Here is a 15202-nt window from a genome sequence, read left to right as displayed (position 1 = left end):
ACTGGAGTCGAACAGAAAGTTTCCCTCCGCTTTGCAAAGTCGCTGTCTGAGCAGAATCGTCGGAAAGAAGAGGCCAGCTGCTCTGATACTTCCCTAAAAAGCTACTTAAATGAAATGAGAGGACTTATCCATCCAAGGATTTACAGCCTAGAAAAGAAGCAAAGAAGTTTTTTTTTCCCTTTTCTCCCCCTACTCCCAGTAGAGCTGATCAGATCTCAGTTCTGGCATGCGTCTCATCTCTCAGAATACTATGTCACAGTATTCTACTAACTTTCTCTTGCTTCCCATACCCGAGTATCCTGTCTTAGACTGTGTGCCCAACAAAATCATCAAGCTTGTTGTACTTGGTGGCAGTAACGTTGGCAAGACAGGTAAGTCCACAGGGCTTTGATTGTATTTACAATGTAACTGTATTTACATTTTATGGTCAGATTGACCAGAGTCTGTATATACTCCAGACTGTAATTGTTGTATAGGTTTAATTACCACTTTAAAAAATGCTCAGAATTTTCAATGAGATGGATCAGATCATCCAATATATGTAGTTCAAAAGTGAGGTGGCATGATCAAGTGGGTAGGACATTGAGTAGATGTCCAGAGTCCTGCATTAAATTCTCAGCGTTACCACTGACCTACTGTATGATCTTGTACAAGTCACTTCACTGTGTCTCAGTTTCCCCATCTGAAAAACGGGACTAATGATACTTGCCTTCGTGGTATGTACCACTTTGAAATCTATGGATAAAAAAAGTATTATTTTCCACATATTTTTCTATGATTTGGGGTGGGGACAAGGAAGAGAGAGAAATTGAGTTTAGTTTAGAAATTTAGTTTTTGTATGTGTGGATTGTGATTTCACAAATAAGCAAATTTTAGTAGGAACAGACTTTGTTTTACTATATCTGAGGTCCCGCTTCCACTTAGTAAAATTTAAGCAGTCCCCTTGTATAGAAATTTAAAGTAGCTCATTGAAGATAGTGGCATAGCTGCATAGTTAAACAGCTGACTAGACGGGGCTGCATGTCAGTGGTGGGTGTAATAATCTTTAAAAATGGAGTCTGTGGGAATGTTGCGTGCAGATAGGGCTTGCAGAATCAGACCCTTCATTGTTTGTCAGTTGATTAATTTTGCCAACTATTTGGGATGAAAGGCACTATAGAAATAAGATGCTGTTACTGTAAAAAAAAATACCACAGTTCTTCTCAGAAAGAGATCAAGAGACAGCAAAATGTTTTCCAAGCTTTCTAGCCCTAGGATCTTTGAAACCATCAGAAATTAAGATGAGCAAGAAGTTCCCACTTGCTGCAGATTGATCACTTGCACAGCACATGCAAAAAGAAAAGGAGTACTCCTTTTCTTTTTGCGAATACAGACTAACACGGCTGTTACTCTGAAAACAGCACATGCAGTTTGTCCATTGGATAAAATGAATAGATTCACAGATTTGAGGCCAGAAGGGACCACTAGATCATCCATTCTGATCTCTGATATCCATAGACCAGGTCTTAAACTTGGTACTGTGAACCATTGTAGTATTGTAAGAATTTGCTTTGTTTTAGTTCATCAAATTATTTTAAGCTCAAAGGGTAGCTTGTGATAGCTTCATTGACATTCACATTACTCTATGAGTAGCCTGATTAAAATCAATGGGACAACTCATGAGACAGGGTGCTGGCAACCCAGAGTAATGGTATCATACTCCGGCCCCAAATCATTTCCTATGTGGGCAATAATGGAGCCATATGCCCAAAGTAATATGTGAACAAAGTTTATCTTGGTGCTACACTAAGTCAGCTAGTAAGACGTTACATGCATTCTGCAAAGGCTGATATTGACTCAGATTAAAGGCCCATATTTTTTCCTTGTTTTACAGCCCTGGTTGTGCGCTTTCTCACTAAAAGATTTATTGGAGACTATGAGGCCAATACTGGTGAGTCTACTTCCTTGTGCGGCATTACAGATAGATTCCTTTTCCAATCACCGTGTATTACAAGAAAGTGAAGCAGTTAGATGCCCATGAGGTGCATATTTCCAGTTAATTGCCTCAGGCTATGAAAACAATAAATCAAAGGCTCGTTATTTACGATCCTTATAGTCAGTATTATTTCCACTCTGACGGAAAAGGTTCAGAGGGAAAGATTGGCTTGGGGACATACCTACATTAAAGGCAGAATCAAGGAATGTTTCATATATCAGTTGAACAATAGAGGCCAAATGCTACCCTGCCTGTGCAACCGCAGTGAAGTCAATGGGATTTCACTAGAGTGTAAGAGTCATCCCAGAATTTTGTCCTATGTGTTTGCTTTTTTCAGTGACTTTAGTGTTGATGTAGAATGCTAGATTGAAGTCCTCTGTACCCAGGACAGGTACAGTGGTAATGGAAGCTTTCCCCACTTTGCCTTGCTATTTTGTCCAATCCTGACCCACAGGGAACATCTCAGAGCAGGGGCGGCCAACCTGTGGCTCTGAAGTCACATGTGGCTCTCCAGAAGTTTAATATGCGGCTCCTTGTGTAGGCACCGACTCCGGGGCTGGAGCTACAGGCGCCAACTTTCCAATGTGCCGGGGGGCGCTCACCGCTCAACCCCTGGTTCTGCCACAGGCCCTGTCCCCGCTCCACCCCTCCCCGACCCCTCCCCTGAGCCTGCCGTGCCCTTGCTCCTCTGCCCCCCACCCCCGAGCCTCCTGCGTGCCATGAAATAGCCGATCGGGAGGGAAGGGGAGGTGCTGATCGGTGGGGTTGGGGGAGGGTGGGAGACTCTGGGAGTGGAGTGGGGGTGCAGATGGGGGGCTGCTGACATATTACTGAGCTCTTTGGAAATGTACATTGATAAATTCTGGCTCTTTCTCGGGCTCAGGCTGGCCACCCTTGTCTCAGAGGGTATGATGCTGTGACCTATTTACTCCACACCCTCTCTGCGCACCAGGACACTCATTGTATTAGCAGGGTCTGTAAAGTGGATACCTGTGCACTAGGAACTGTACTGAGACCAGTTAACTCATCTCACATGTAGGCCACCTAACAGCTATGGGTGAACTATCAAGCTGGGCTGGATTCAAACCAGTGATTTTGTAATTGTTTTGCTTTGGGAGATACATGTTGAGTTGAGAAGGAAGAGTCAGAAATAGGGATGGTAGAGAACCAGAAGCCTTTGATCTACTCTGCCTGTCTGGTGAGTGATGGTCTGGAAGCTTTTACTGACTGCCCCCTTCCATTGACCCTAAATAAACCTTGACAGTTCAGTCTTTGTACTGCTTCTCTTTCTTTTCCTCCACCTTTCCTACAAGACACTGTCAATCAAGCTAGATTTCTAAGTTTCACAATGGATTGCTACCAGACACATTGCTAAGAACTGCATGTTTTTTTTCCATTAAGCTACCAGCCCTACAGCCATACTGGATCAGAAACAAATATGCTAAAGATAAGAAACAGGTGTTAGTAAATCTGTGGTCACATGACTATGCTTCTCCTGTGGCTGGATATAAGGCAGAACACTGTCAGCATCTGGAAGTACCTGTACTTTTTCCTGTGATATATTACAGAGTAGGAATAGCATATTGGCTGGTCTTGGTTCAGGGGTTAGGTATCTCCCCATAAAACAGCACAGTCTTTTCCAGCTTAACATCTGACACATTTTCATAGGGCTCACAGAAAAGTTATTCATGCAGTGCAGTCAGGTTTAAAATGTACTATTTTAATGCTGGATTCAAATGCAGTGAACTTTGCCATAGTGAACGTCCTCATATTCTAAACGTTTCTATGAGCTCAGATATTTTTCCATTGGAACAAATATACCTGCTTCTGTGAACCAAATTTTAGAGACATTTCTCACAGGGATGATATATCGTTTTAAACTAAGGTTCACATGCACCACAGTCGGCGCTTATTGGCTTGTTCATAAGTAATCTGAATTGAGGCCAAGGACTCAATAGGCCATGAAGAGTCAACTCCCTGCTTTCCCCTGGAGGGGATTCCTCCAGGTCAGAGTTGAAACATATTGCCTAGGCAGTAGCAGTGAAGCTTGTACTGGGACAGTATGTACACTGAACAGTGCCGCACTGACAGCTGTTGAGACTGTAGTTCTCTGTTTAGCCATGTTTAACAGGGGCTCTCACCTCTCGAGTGCCTCCTGCTGCTGTGTGCGGTACCGCAGTCCTTTTCCTGCTCCTGGTGTCCCATAGGTTGTTGGCCTCACTTGGCATGTTGTCAGTGGCTTGGCCCTCCTGCCAAATCACAAAGTCCAAATGAATTCCTTCTGGGGTAGTAAAGAGTCCGATAAATGAAACAGTCTCTTTGCCCTCGCTAATGTCTTCAGTCCAGCTCTGGGCCCTTTAACTTCAGCCCTTCACTCGGGCTTCCCAATGAGACTTGTCCTCTACTCAGGGTTTACATCACTTGGCCTGGGAACCCAGGCCCACCCACTACTCCAGGTTCCGATCCTGGGACCCTATGCACAGCAGCCATGTACTACTCACTTCAATTCGTTGCTGCTATTTCATTGAGCCTCTTCCCACCTGGCCCCCTTATCTTCATCCCTGACCGCAGGGTTAAAGTTCTCAGGTCCTCTCTCTCCCCCAGCTTAAGCAAATGCAGCCAGAACCACAGTCTGGTTGTTCCTTGAGCTCCTGTGGCCAGAGAAGAGTCCCCTGCCTTGCTCCTCTGGTCCCAGCCAGGAACTGCTCTGCTAAGGCCTGGCACCTCCTGATTAGCTGCTTCTGTGCAGCCTCTGTAGGCAGGCCTGGAGGACCCACCTTTGTTGCTCCTTTACTGAGGCTTAGTGTAGTAGAACCAGAACTTAGTGTAGTAGGGCCTTTAGCATGGGGCCACAAAGGGCCTGTCCCACCATGTCACTTGTGTTATGTTTTATAGCTAAACAAAGAGGACATCAGTTTCCAAGCTGTCATTATGTCAACCATGGATACTTCATAAACCCCAAACCTAAGCTTTCTTTATGTTGTTGGACCTGCAATACAAAAACAAATATAGTTCAAACCCAACATCTCCATTGTCTTGATCAAAGTTGGGCCAAGCCTAGAAACTTTTATCCAGCCCTCATGCTCTGAACCTTAGTGATCTGGATAAAATGGAACCTGGATACATGCTATCCCTACTTTGGGGGTTTCAGAACCATAGTCTGACTGATGAGATTCTGCAGACCCATAATAATAACCTAAACTCTCTAGTCATAATGCATGGTTGTGTGCTCCATTTACAATACGGTATGTATTTGGCATACTTTTCCTTGCACTTACGGTAGAAATCCATGGAAAACAGCTCACTCCTTTTACAGTGAATTCCCTGATTCACTTGTGATTACAAGCACTTCCAATCTGCATTATAGAAGAGTGCTACTCTATGTGGAATCAATGGCTTATTTTAAGTGGGCACAGAAATCCCATTCAGGTTGTCCTCTCTCATTCCAAAAGAAGTAGCAGATCATTAGGAAGAAGTCATCTATCAGAAAGAAGAACAGATATTCCTCAGTAATGTGAGTCATAGGAGAAATTGTAGGCCAGTATTTGAAACCATTGAAAATGGAGTCTGGATTTGAAACTGTTGTGTTGCTCTTTGAAGATGTCACATAAAATAATCTGGCCTGATTGTTCCATGGGTGAAGTAGTTTATAAAGAATTTAATTTAATTTTTAATAAAGAGTTTAAAAATGAAGAATTTAGATATAGCCCAGGGTGGTGGAAACACCCAGTCAAGGAACATATATAATACCATGTTACTTGGGCAACCAATCACACAAATTCACCCCTGTGTAAAGGGCTAGCCTGGGACCTATGTACCATATAATTCCCAGGACTCAGGACTAGAATATTCTGATTTTGACTGGATTTACTTTTTTTTCTCCGTTACATGTACTGTCTCTAATTATCTTACTTATTTATCAGGTGCCTTGTATTCAAGAAAATTCACCATAGACGGAGAGCAGATCTCCTTACAGATGCAGGATACACCCTTTGTCTCATTGGAGGTAAAATGTCTGCTCAATGGATTTATGCTTCAGAATACAGTGGGTGCCTTTTGTTCATTGCCAGCTCTTTGGTCTCCCCTATACGTAACTCTTGTCATTAGCAGATGTGCCCGAACTAGAACCCCAAATGTGGACATCCCAACTCAGATGGCCTCTGCCCTGCCTCACCTACTCCTTTAAGTCAGGCTCCTTTCATGTTAAATCAAGGCCAAAAGAAATGACTTAGTGCAGCCCAAGCTTAAACTGAGGAATAAAGCTGCAGGGTTAGCTTGGTTCAACCAAGTCTTTGCTTAATCTAATTGCTGGCCAGAAGTTCCTGTCCCTGGATGAGCAGAAGGAACTCTCAACTGTTCAGAGGCCAATCTGGCTGCTCAGGTCAGACCCTCCTCTCCCAGAGCAAATCTCTCTTCCTTCTGAGGGACAGTCTTTATAGTAGCTGTAGAAATCTCCACTTGGGGGCCTTCTTAGTATCTGCATTAAAACACTCCTTACTTCTCAGGTGCATGAGGTGGATAAGCCCCATCACACCAACCCCCCACCAGCTTTCAGGGTGTTCTCGTTATAATTCCTGGCTATGGACCTCTCCATAAAAGAGCAGTGCTAAACTGACTCTATTTTTTTGGAGCTGGTTTGGAAGCAGACCAAAATGGTGGAAATTTTACAGAAGCATCAAATTTTGTGATATTTTCCCCTTGAATGGTGGAACTCTCACAAGAGCAACTGTTTTCATGAAGTTTCTAAGATTTAGGGCCAAAATTAAGTGCATTTTCATCAACACTGAACCCAAATTCCAGGTTTGGTTTTTCCTTGAAACCAAATCCAAACCCAGATTTAATTTACCATATATCTAAATCCAAACACCATTATCAACCTCATCCTCTCTCATGTCAAACCTGAAAAGGTTTGAAGATCCTGTTTAGTTTAGATATGCACCTGAAAATACAGATACTTCTCTGTATCCTGGCTGAGTTATCCCATCATGAGTTTGCAGAGCTGGGCAGGAAATCTCTTGTAATCCAGGATTCCATCTGAGTTTTCTTTGATCACTATAAATTAGTTTAACTGAAAAGCCAAAAGTCCCAACCAATCGTGTCCCATGCCTTTTTAGAATGGGGGTGGTGGGTGGGTGAGATGGAGGAACATACATCCTAGTCATCATTCATTCTGAATGCTACCATCATCCACACTGACAAAAGGAAGGCAGGGAAACCTCCAGAACCCTTTACAAAATGTTTTGGAAACTTAGTCAGATTTTGTGGGGAGAAATTAAAAAAAAATTCTCTTTTTATAAACAACTATTTTTCCAAGGAAATTTTATTTAAAAACCACATGTTTTTCTCATGAAGCAGAAGTCTGTGCTATGCAAACAATATTCTATTTTGAAAGGAATTCTTACCCTGCTTGTAAGGCTTCCAGAGGAATAAAACAAGAATTAAAATGCGTGCAGAAGCCCAGATCTCACATTTTTGCTAGCACCAAACAGAACTTGACCTTTCTAAGTTTTGAGTTCAGTTGAACCCATGATTTTAGTGGTTTTGAAATTTAGTAAAAGAAGCTCTCCTATCAAGGACGCAAAGTACAGAATGACATCAATTGCCAAGTATAGTCTTTCCCTCTATTTGTAAAAATACAGCAGAGAATCAAAAAGGTACGTTGTAGTCTGAAGCCCTAACTAAAAGCCCTATCATTTTCAGAGGATGAAATTCACCTCTGTGCAGAGGCCCAGCATATGGCTTATGTGTCACTTACACCCTCAAAATAATGCTTAAGTGGGAATTAACTGGTACTAGCTCTCTGCACAGGTGTGACTATCACCCAGAGACCCTGTTGACAGAAATTAGGCACTGTAACCAGGGAAGCATGATAAATACATAATAAAGGGAATCCACCTTTCATTCTATCCTGGGAGTGGAGGAAGCATGAAGGAGGTCCACTCCCCTTCCTTTCTCTCCAGATATAAAATCATTTTTCAGATTTCACTATTTTGACTCGACACTGACCCGAGTTTTGATTTCTGGAACCAAGGCCGAACTTTGCAGCATTCAGAAGTGTTACCTCTGAGGTTTGGAGTCAGCACTATTTCTAATTTAATGATGGGAGGCTTCATTTCCTTTGTCCCAGTGAAAGCCCTACACTGTTTCAATAATTCCCACAAAAGCTTTTTACCTTGGGTCTGTGTTTGCACCAAATGGTGTAATTGAAGTGATTTCAAGGGCTCATTTCTGAATTGAGCCATCAAAAGGATGTTTGACTAGGTTGTGTTCATGTGTTTTCTAAGGAGATCCTTGAACGACAATGAGTCACTTGCACTCTGACATCTGTGTGCTGTGATTTCTGGAGAGAGTCATGTGGAGTTACTCAGAATTCTAACAACATCGGAAATGTTAATGTTTAAAAAAAACCAGAAGCAGACAGATAACTGGGTTTGTTAAATGATTAATTGCTACTTGAAATATCCATAGCCAGTGACTGTGTGTAGTTTTTAATTCGTAAGGAGACATGTCTGTAAACAAACTAGCTTATTAGTCTTCTATTTTTGTGAATAAAACATTCCACTGAGGATTATCACATCTATCTTACTGCTGGCTGGGCCCAGCCATTGTAACTGAGAACTTCTGCTCGGGAAAGCTGCATTCATCTGTTCCAAAGAAGTTTTCAAATCCTTGTTTATAGCAACTAGTTCTTTTCCCTGCTAAAACGAGTTAGCTGGTGAAAGGGGCCTGGGGATACAAAGGAGGGCTACTTATATACAGATCAGTTACAGTAACCATGCAAGCTTCCCCTCTCCCCACACACTGCCCTGCCAATGTGTTGACCTGGGGCACCAGAGAGTTCACGCACCTTAACCTTTGAACTGACAGTGAATATATCTATTCATTCTAGGTGTGACTGTAATGTTTGTGAGGTTGGACACCTGTTCGGCAGGAACTGGATTGAGACCCAGCAGCTCATTTCACATAAATAGAGGTCACTTGTTATATCCTGAGAGTTGCATTCCATGTGGAAATGATCCATGAGTATCTCAATTCTTTAATGGCTTAGGGTGCTGCTGTACCAATGATATAGCCTTACTGCTGTGTGCATCCCACAGCACCACTAATGAGAAAAATCCAAACACAGCATGGGATCAAGTGTGATGGCACTGTGAGATGGAAGAGATGAGGTGTTATTAGATTTTTTGAGCCATTGCCTCCAATGTCTGTGGTCTAAACTAAAGAAAAATTTTTCAAAGGTACAAAGGGCAATTAGGGACCCAATTCCCATTGAAAGTTAGGCCCCCAACTCCCATTTGTACCTTTGAGAAATCTCCCCCTAAAGCAAAGATTGCTCTTTTAGTTTTGCCTACAGTATTCCTCCTGCTGTCTGATCAATTATTACATAATACATTTAAGCCATCATTTTCAACCCCAAGTGCCTGAAGTTAGGCTCCTAAACCCATATTTAGGTGCCTAAATAAAGTGATCAATTTGGGGCAAGTGCTGAGCACCCACAAACCCCACTGAAACCAATGGGAGCTGCACATGCTCAGCACCTTTGAAAAATCAGACCACTTTTATTTAAGTGCTTGAATGTGGATTTAGGAGCCAACCTTAGACAGCCAGGGTTTAATATTTTGTCCTTTTCTCCTATTTTCTTGTTGTTGAATCTGACAAGTTAAATATCTGTCAAAAAAACTGCTGATGATTTTTCCTGGTGTTTCATGCTAGAGAAAAAAAGAAACCAAATTACCATATGAATGGTCGATATGATAGAACAATGTTTTAGTAATGGGGAAGGGTCTGAGAGGTTGCTGAAGTTCAATTTTAATTTAGGGTGATTAGATTTTGGGTCTGTCCTACAGGTTTCACTTAGCCAATTAGCTCATGGATTATTTTTATGCCAGTTTATTCTGGACAAATGTATTCATACTGGGCCATTCAATAATTTGATAAGACTCCCAGAATTTCATTTGGCAAAAGATGTTGGGCCAGACATTGCAAGATGCTGAGCATCCCCTGGTTAGGTTCCAGAGGTTCCAAGAGACTTTAATTCCCTCTGACGTTAGTGGAGACTGAAGGTGCTTAGTACCTTGTAGGATCTGACCTAGAGTGAAAGAAGTTACAAGGACTTGTATGTTGTTTCAAAGAGCCTATAATATTGGCAGAAACATTTCTTATCAGACCAAGCCTGCCAGATAAGAACATGCAATGCTAATCTCCCTGTCTAATTGAATAAAATCCCAGCAAAGATATTAAAAGAAATCGATTAGTCTAAAAAAACCTCATACTTAGAAATGAACTGATCACAACTCAGGCCAAAAAGTAACACATCAGCTTCCTTTGCATTCTTCCCCTGGTGATTGTTATTCCTGTCCTGATTAGGAGCAATGATGTTATAACACCTGATATGGGCACTCTTGGACTGTGCAGACATGACAAAAAGACAGCCTAACAGTAATCAGAAATCCATCGCCTCCTAGAGAAAGTAATCAGTGTTCAGGCCACCATTTATTTTCAGCTCCAGTGAACAATCACTTGCAGTAGATTACTTTTTCTAAAAAAGACTTTTAGTCTGAATATCTGGAGAAACTTACAGATGGTAAGATCCATCAGACAGTGGAAAAGTCTCCTCAGGAAAATGGTAGAAATCCCATCCTTGGAGACATTAAACACTGGACCGGAAAAGGCACTAAAGAAGGTACTGTAGGGAACAATCCTTCCCTTGGATAAGTGGGGCTAGACTAGATGACCTGACAGTTTTTTTCTGTCTAACTTTCTGGCTCTAACCTTGATGATTCCATTTATCACCCCTGATAACGAGGGGAGGGGTGCTGAATACTGATTCAATAAATACAAAATCCATTTGAACAAAGCATCAATGTTCTGACCATTTTTTAACCACTGAACAACAGCCTGGTCTCCACTCCATTATCTGTGCTGCCAGATCCTATTCATATTCCATTGACATATCATGGTATTTCATCCTAGATCTGGTACATTCAACAGCAGTCAGAGTTGCCTTTTGCTCTCTATTCGTGTCAGATTAAGTAGCAGCAATGTGATGAAATGGAGCAATTGCCTGCTCCCAGTGCTGTATGATCACTTGCTGCTGCCCTGTCTGATGGTAGCTTTTTTTGCTTCTTACTGTCTGTTTTCTAATCTCTCATCTCTTGGTTTTGATGGCAGGATGATAATGACAGTATTTGCTGCCAGGAGCAAATAAACCGTTCAATCTACTGGGCGGATGGTTTTGTATTTGTTTACTCCATCACGGACTATGATAGCTACCGGGTCATCCGACCCCTGTACCAGCACATTCGCAAGATCCACCCCAACGCCAACATCCCCCTGCTTCTGATGGCCAACAAAGGAGACCTGCTGCGAGCCAGGCAGGTGTCCTCCAGAGAAGGGCTTCAACTGGCCAATGAGCTGGGTGGCACTTACTGCGAAGTGTCAGCCCGGGAGAACTGTGAGGGGGTACATGAGGCCTTCCAGCAACTTTGCCAGGAGGTGGGCAGGATGATTGGAAGCTGCAATGGGGAAAAACGGAGAGGGCTCCACCTCATCCGGCCCAAGTCTCCAAACATGCAAGACTTAAAGAGACGTTTGAAACAGGCACTGTCTTCCAAAGGGAAATCTGCCACTACACTTTGACATAGCTGACAGCTAGTTCAAAAAGCAAGCAAGCAAGCTGATATTTATGTCTTTATTTCCTCAAAATTCAATAGACACATTGGTTAAACACAAAGATCTCAGTTAAACATCCTCTGTTTCCTTCAGCAAAAGGACCTATAGAATGGGTATTTCTGAGCAAGAATTTGGAAACTGTTTAAAACAATAACGTGTCAAAAGCTATGCACTTTTTAAAAGGGGGACACCGTCAAGTAGTTTATGCCTAAAATTTAGGTTTTATTAATAAGAAAAGATTTTTAAAATCCTAGAGAAGTGAAGAGAAATGTCTTGGGTTTTTGTTTTGGGATGTAAATATTCCCAAACACAAACATTAAGGAGCTAAAGCATGATAACAGGAGAATGAAACTGACTATATACAGAAAGTGAAACTCCACTAGACTACTTTCCCTATCCTGTGCTAGCTAAGTGAAATTCAAAAAGCAAACAAAGAGAAATGGTGAAAACTAAGTGAGATTCAAATTAGATACTTTAAATTATGTTATAAAGTTATTAATAACAATGGGAATGATTTTTTCAAATATGATTTTTATCATTACAGTGCCTTTTTAAAGGGAGTGTAAAAAATGACAGTTCTCTGATTTTTTTATTTTTATTATTACAAGTAACACCTGGGTTGACTGTAACTGAAAGTATGGAGGAAAAAGATATGTTTCTCTTATTTTTTTTCAGTTTGTTTACTTTGACAGCACTCTTTAGTTAGTTTCACTACAGTCTGCTTCCCCCATTTTTATGTGTGTCTTCACATGGCAACAGGAGAGAAAAAAACATCAAAAAAGATAGAGAAGTGTGATTGGGCTGGCAGCAGCTCATTGCGTTGTGTCTTGGCATGCGCATCTCGCAGTATAACCTTCATCACGTGATTTTTTTAAAATAGGATCTTAGTTTTGTTAGCGTTGTTTGTAGAAAAAAAAGTTTAACTGTATAAATAAAGTTAATTAACCCTCAGAGCAATTCCCACAAAGCCCACTCAGCAGCTGAGCCAATCTTATTGCCTGCAGTTGGTTTGAATATGATTGTGTGTGTGTGTGTATACAACATAAATCCACAAGGCCATACAGGTGTTGCGTCATTAGTTGTGCATTGTATGCAGAAGCAGCCTATAAGTGGAGGTGGACCAAACCACAAAACAGTAATCCTGTTCCAAACTTTCAGAGAACTCGGGAGTTGCCAGGTTAGGGATTTGGGTGGGGTTGATCCTTGTACAAGAAATTATTATTCTGAGTCGACTAAGGGAATAAATAGATATTTCTGTGAAGTACAATACAATCCTGATGCTTTTACATGCACAGGCCTGCAGCAGGAGTTAATGATTTGAAGGTAACTGTTATGGATTAATCCAAGAATACAGTGACTCATCTGTCTTCAGTGCTTCACACAAACATATTTAAGAGGAGATTTATGTTGCATTTTTTATAAGACAGTATCAATGAGGGCTGGACAGCCTAAGATACTTTTGTAACACTATTTGGTTAGAAGTAACTTCACTAAGAAAACCATAGCTCCATTCTTACTCAGCACACAGCTTCTTATATGCATAGTTGAAGCAAGAGATTAATGGACAAGCAGTGCTAGGTGGCCAAGGCTGAGCTGGTACGTGAGCTGAAAGTCTTTTTTTATTAATTATTATTATTATTACTTTAATAAACAAGGCTATTTATCCATCCCCAACTGCTCCACAGACTTGTGGGAAGTTGGGCAAGTCTCTTAACTTCTCTCTGCCTCAGTTTCCTCATCTGTAAAATAAGAATAAGGATATTTACCCACCTTTGCAAAGTATTATTGGATCAATACATGAAAAACACAAGGTAATTGTTTCCATTTACGATAGAGATGGTTTTAAACCACAACACCCAGGACCCCAAAGCTGAGGACTGTTGGCATCCAGGATTTAGATACAGAGGATGTTAATGCTGGGAACCACATAGAAAATTCAGAACTTGATTTCAAAAACCCTCTACATTTCAAAGGGGTTTGTATTCAGTATTTTGGTTCAGGCCCATCTCTAGCTTATGGCATTTTTGCTGAGTTATGTGAGCTTCAGTCTTATCCAGAGTTCTGATGTGAACTGGAACCTGTTAAAGAGACCTTGTTAGCATGGTCCCCATAACTTCTCCCAGATGCATATCAAATGGATTGTGAAGGGAGAAGAAAATCAGATGATCATCTCCCTCTGCGTGTGATTCCTGTGAGGTCTGGAATGAGAGGGAAACAGTCCATTTCCGAGACACCAAACCAAACCAAACCAAACCAACTTAGTCTATATCTGGAATGGCCAACTGATTGCCAAAAAGGGCCAATCGAAAGATACTGTGAAATTGCCAAGCCGATGATGGCAATTGGATTTCCTTACATCCAATGTCAAGGTTGGAGACGGTGGATCAAATTCAGACTTGCCACAAGCAACTGCAATTCCATTGACTTCGTTGGAGGAGCAGCTACATATGCTAGATCTGAATTTGGCCCTGGAGCTGCTGAATGTCGGTGGCACACATGCTAGTTCAGGGGTGGCCAACCTGAGCCTGAGAAGGAGCCAGAATTTACCAATGTACATTGCCAAAGAGCCACAGTAATACGTCAGCAGTGCCCCCATCAGCTCCCCCCAGCCCCGCTCCCAGCGCCTCCCACCCACCAGCAGACCTGCCGATCAATACCTCCCCCTCCCAATCAGCTGTTTTGTGGCGTGCAGGAGGCTCCGGGGGCGGAGAGGAGCGAGGGCATGGCAGGTTTGGGGAGGGTGCGGGAAGGGGTGGAGTAGAGGCAGGGCCTGGGGCAGAGCCAGGGGTTGAGCCGTGAGCACCCCCCGGCACATTGGAAAGTTGGCGCCTGTAGCTGCAGCCCCAGAGTCGGTGCCTATACAAGGAGCCGCATATTAACTTCTGAAGAGCTGCATGTGGCTCCGGAGCCACAAGTTGGCCACCCCTGTGCTAGTTCCTAGCCTCCCATGCATTTTTAGGCAGTTCTTAACCTCATTCATTGATAGCTGTTTTTGTGGATGGCACAGGTGAGGTGTCTACATGAAAGTTAAACATCCCATGTTTCATTTAAAATTCACTGAACCCCAGATGCTGGAGCTGGAGCTGGAAAAGACCATCCAGTCCTTCTCCACTGGAGCCAGTCCAGGCTTGTCCCCTACAGCACTTTTCCTAGTGCTTCATTCAGTCTAGTTTTAAAAGTTCCAAGTGAGGGAAATTCCACAGCTTCTTTGGGAGACTACTCACAACCTAGAGACTGAATTTTTCAGCCTAATTTTTCCCTTTCTCGACCTTTCTCCATGTACACATTTCAACCAGTCTAGTTAAACCAGTGCAATCTCTTGTGCAGACACTCATATTTTGGTTTAAGAGTAGATGATTGCAGTTTAAAACCTAGTCCAAAAGGATTTAAATTAATCCCAAAGAACCCTGCTTTAAACGAAAATAGGAGTGTCCACTTAGCCTTTTGCTCTGATTTAAGTAACCCAGTTTACAATCACACCTTGAGTTAAACCAATGGAATTCTGCATGTACACAAGCCCTTAGATTCACCCCATCTCTCCTAGTTGCTCTCACT

At 42.2% G+C, this 15202-nt stretch overlaps 1 protein-coding gene across 1 annotated transcript; it reads left to right on the top strand.

Annotated features, from left to right (window-relative positions):
- LOC144270492 (ras-like protein family member 11A-like) lies at window positions 1-12643 on the top strand. The gene is made up of 4 exons (XM_077826985.1): window positions 1-371; window positions 1874-1930; window positions 5899-5981; window positions 11147-12643. The coding sequence occupies exons 1-4, from the start codon at window positions 227-229 to the stop codon at window positions 11612-11614; spliced, it is 753 nt and encodes a 250-aa protein (XP_077683111.1). The 5' UTR covers window positions 1-226; the 3' UTR covers window positions 11615-12643.
- Window positions 12644-15202: the final 2559 nt, after the last annotated feature.

The sequence above is a fragment of the Eretmochelys imbricata genome, chromosome 9, assembly GCF_965152235.1.
Source record: "Eretmochelys imbricata isolate rEreImb1 chromosome 9, rEreImb1.hap1, whole genome shotgun sequence".
Classification (NCBI taxonomy): Eukaryota; Metazoa; Chordata; order Testudines; family Cheloniidae; genus Eretmochelys; species Eretmochelys imbricata.
Note: the sequence above shows the minus strand (reverse complement) of the source record. Positions and strands in the feature narration are given on the sequence as shown.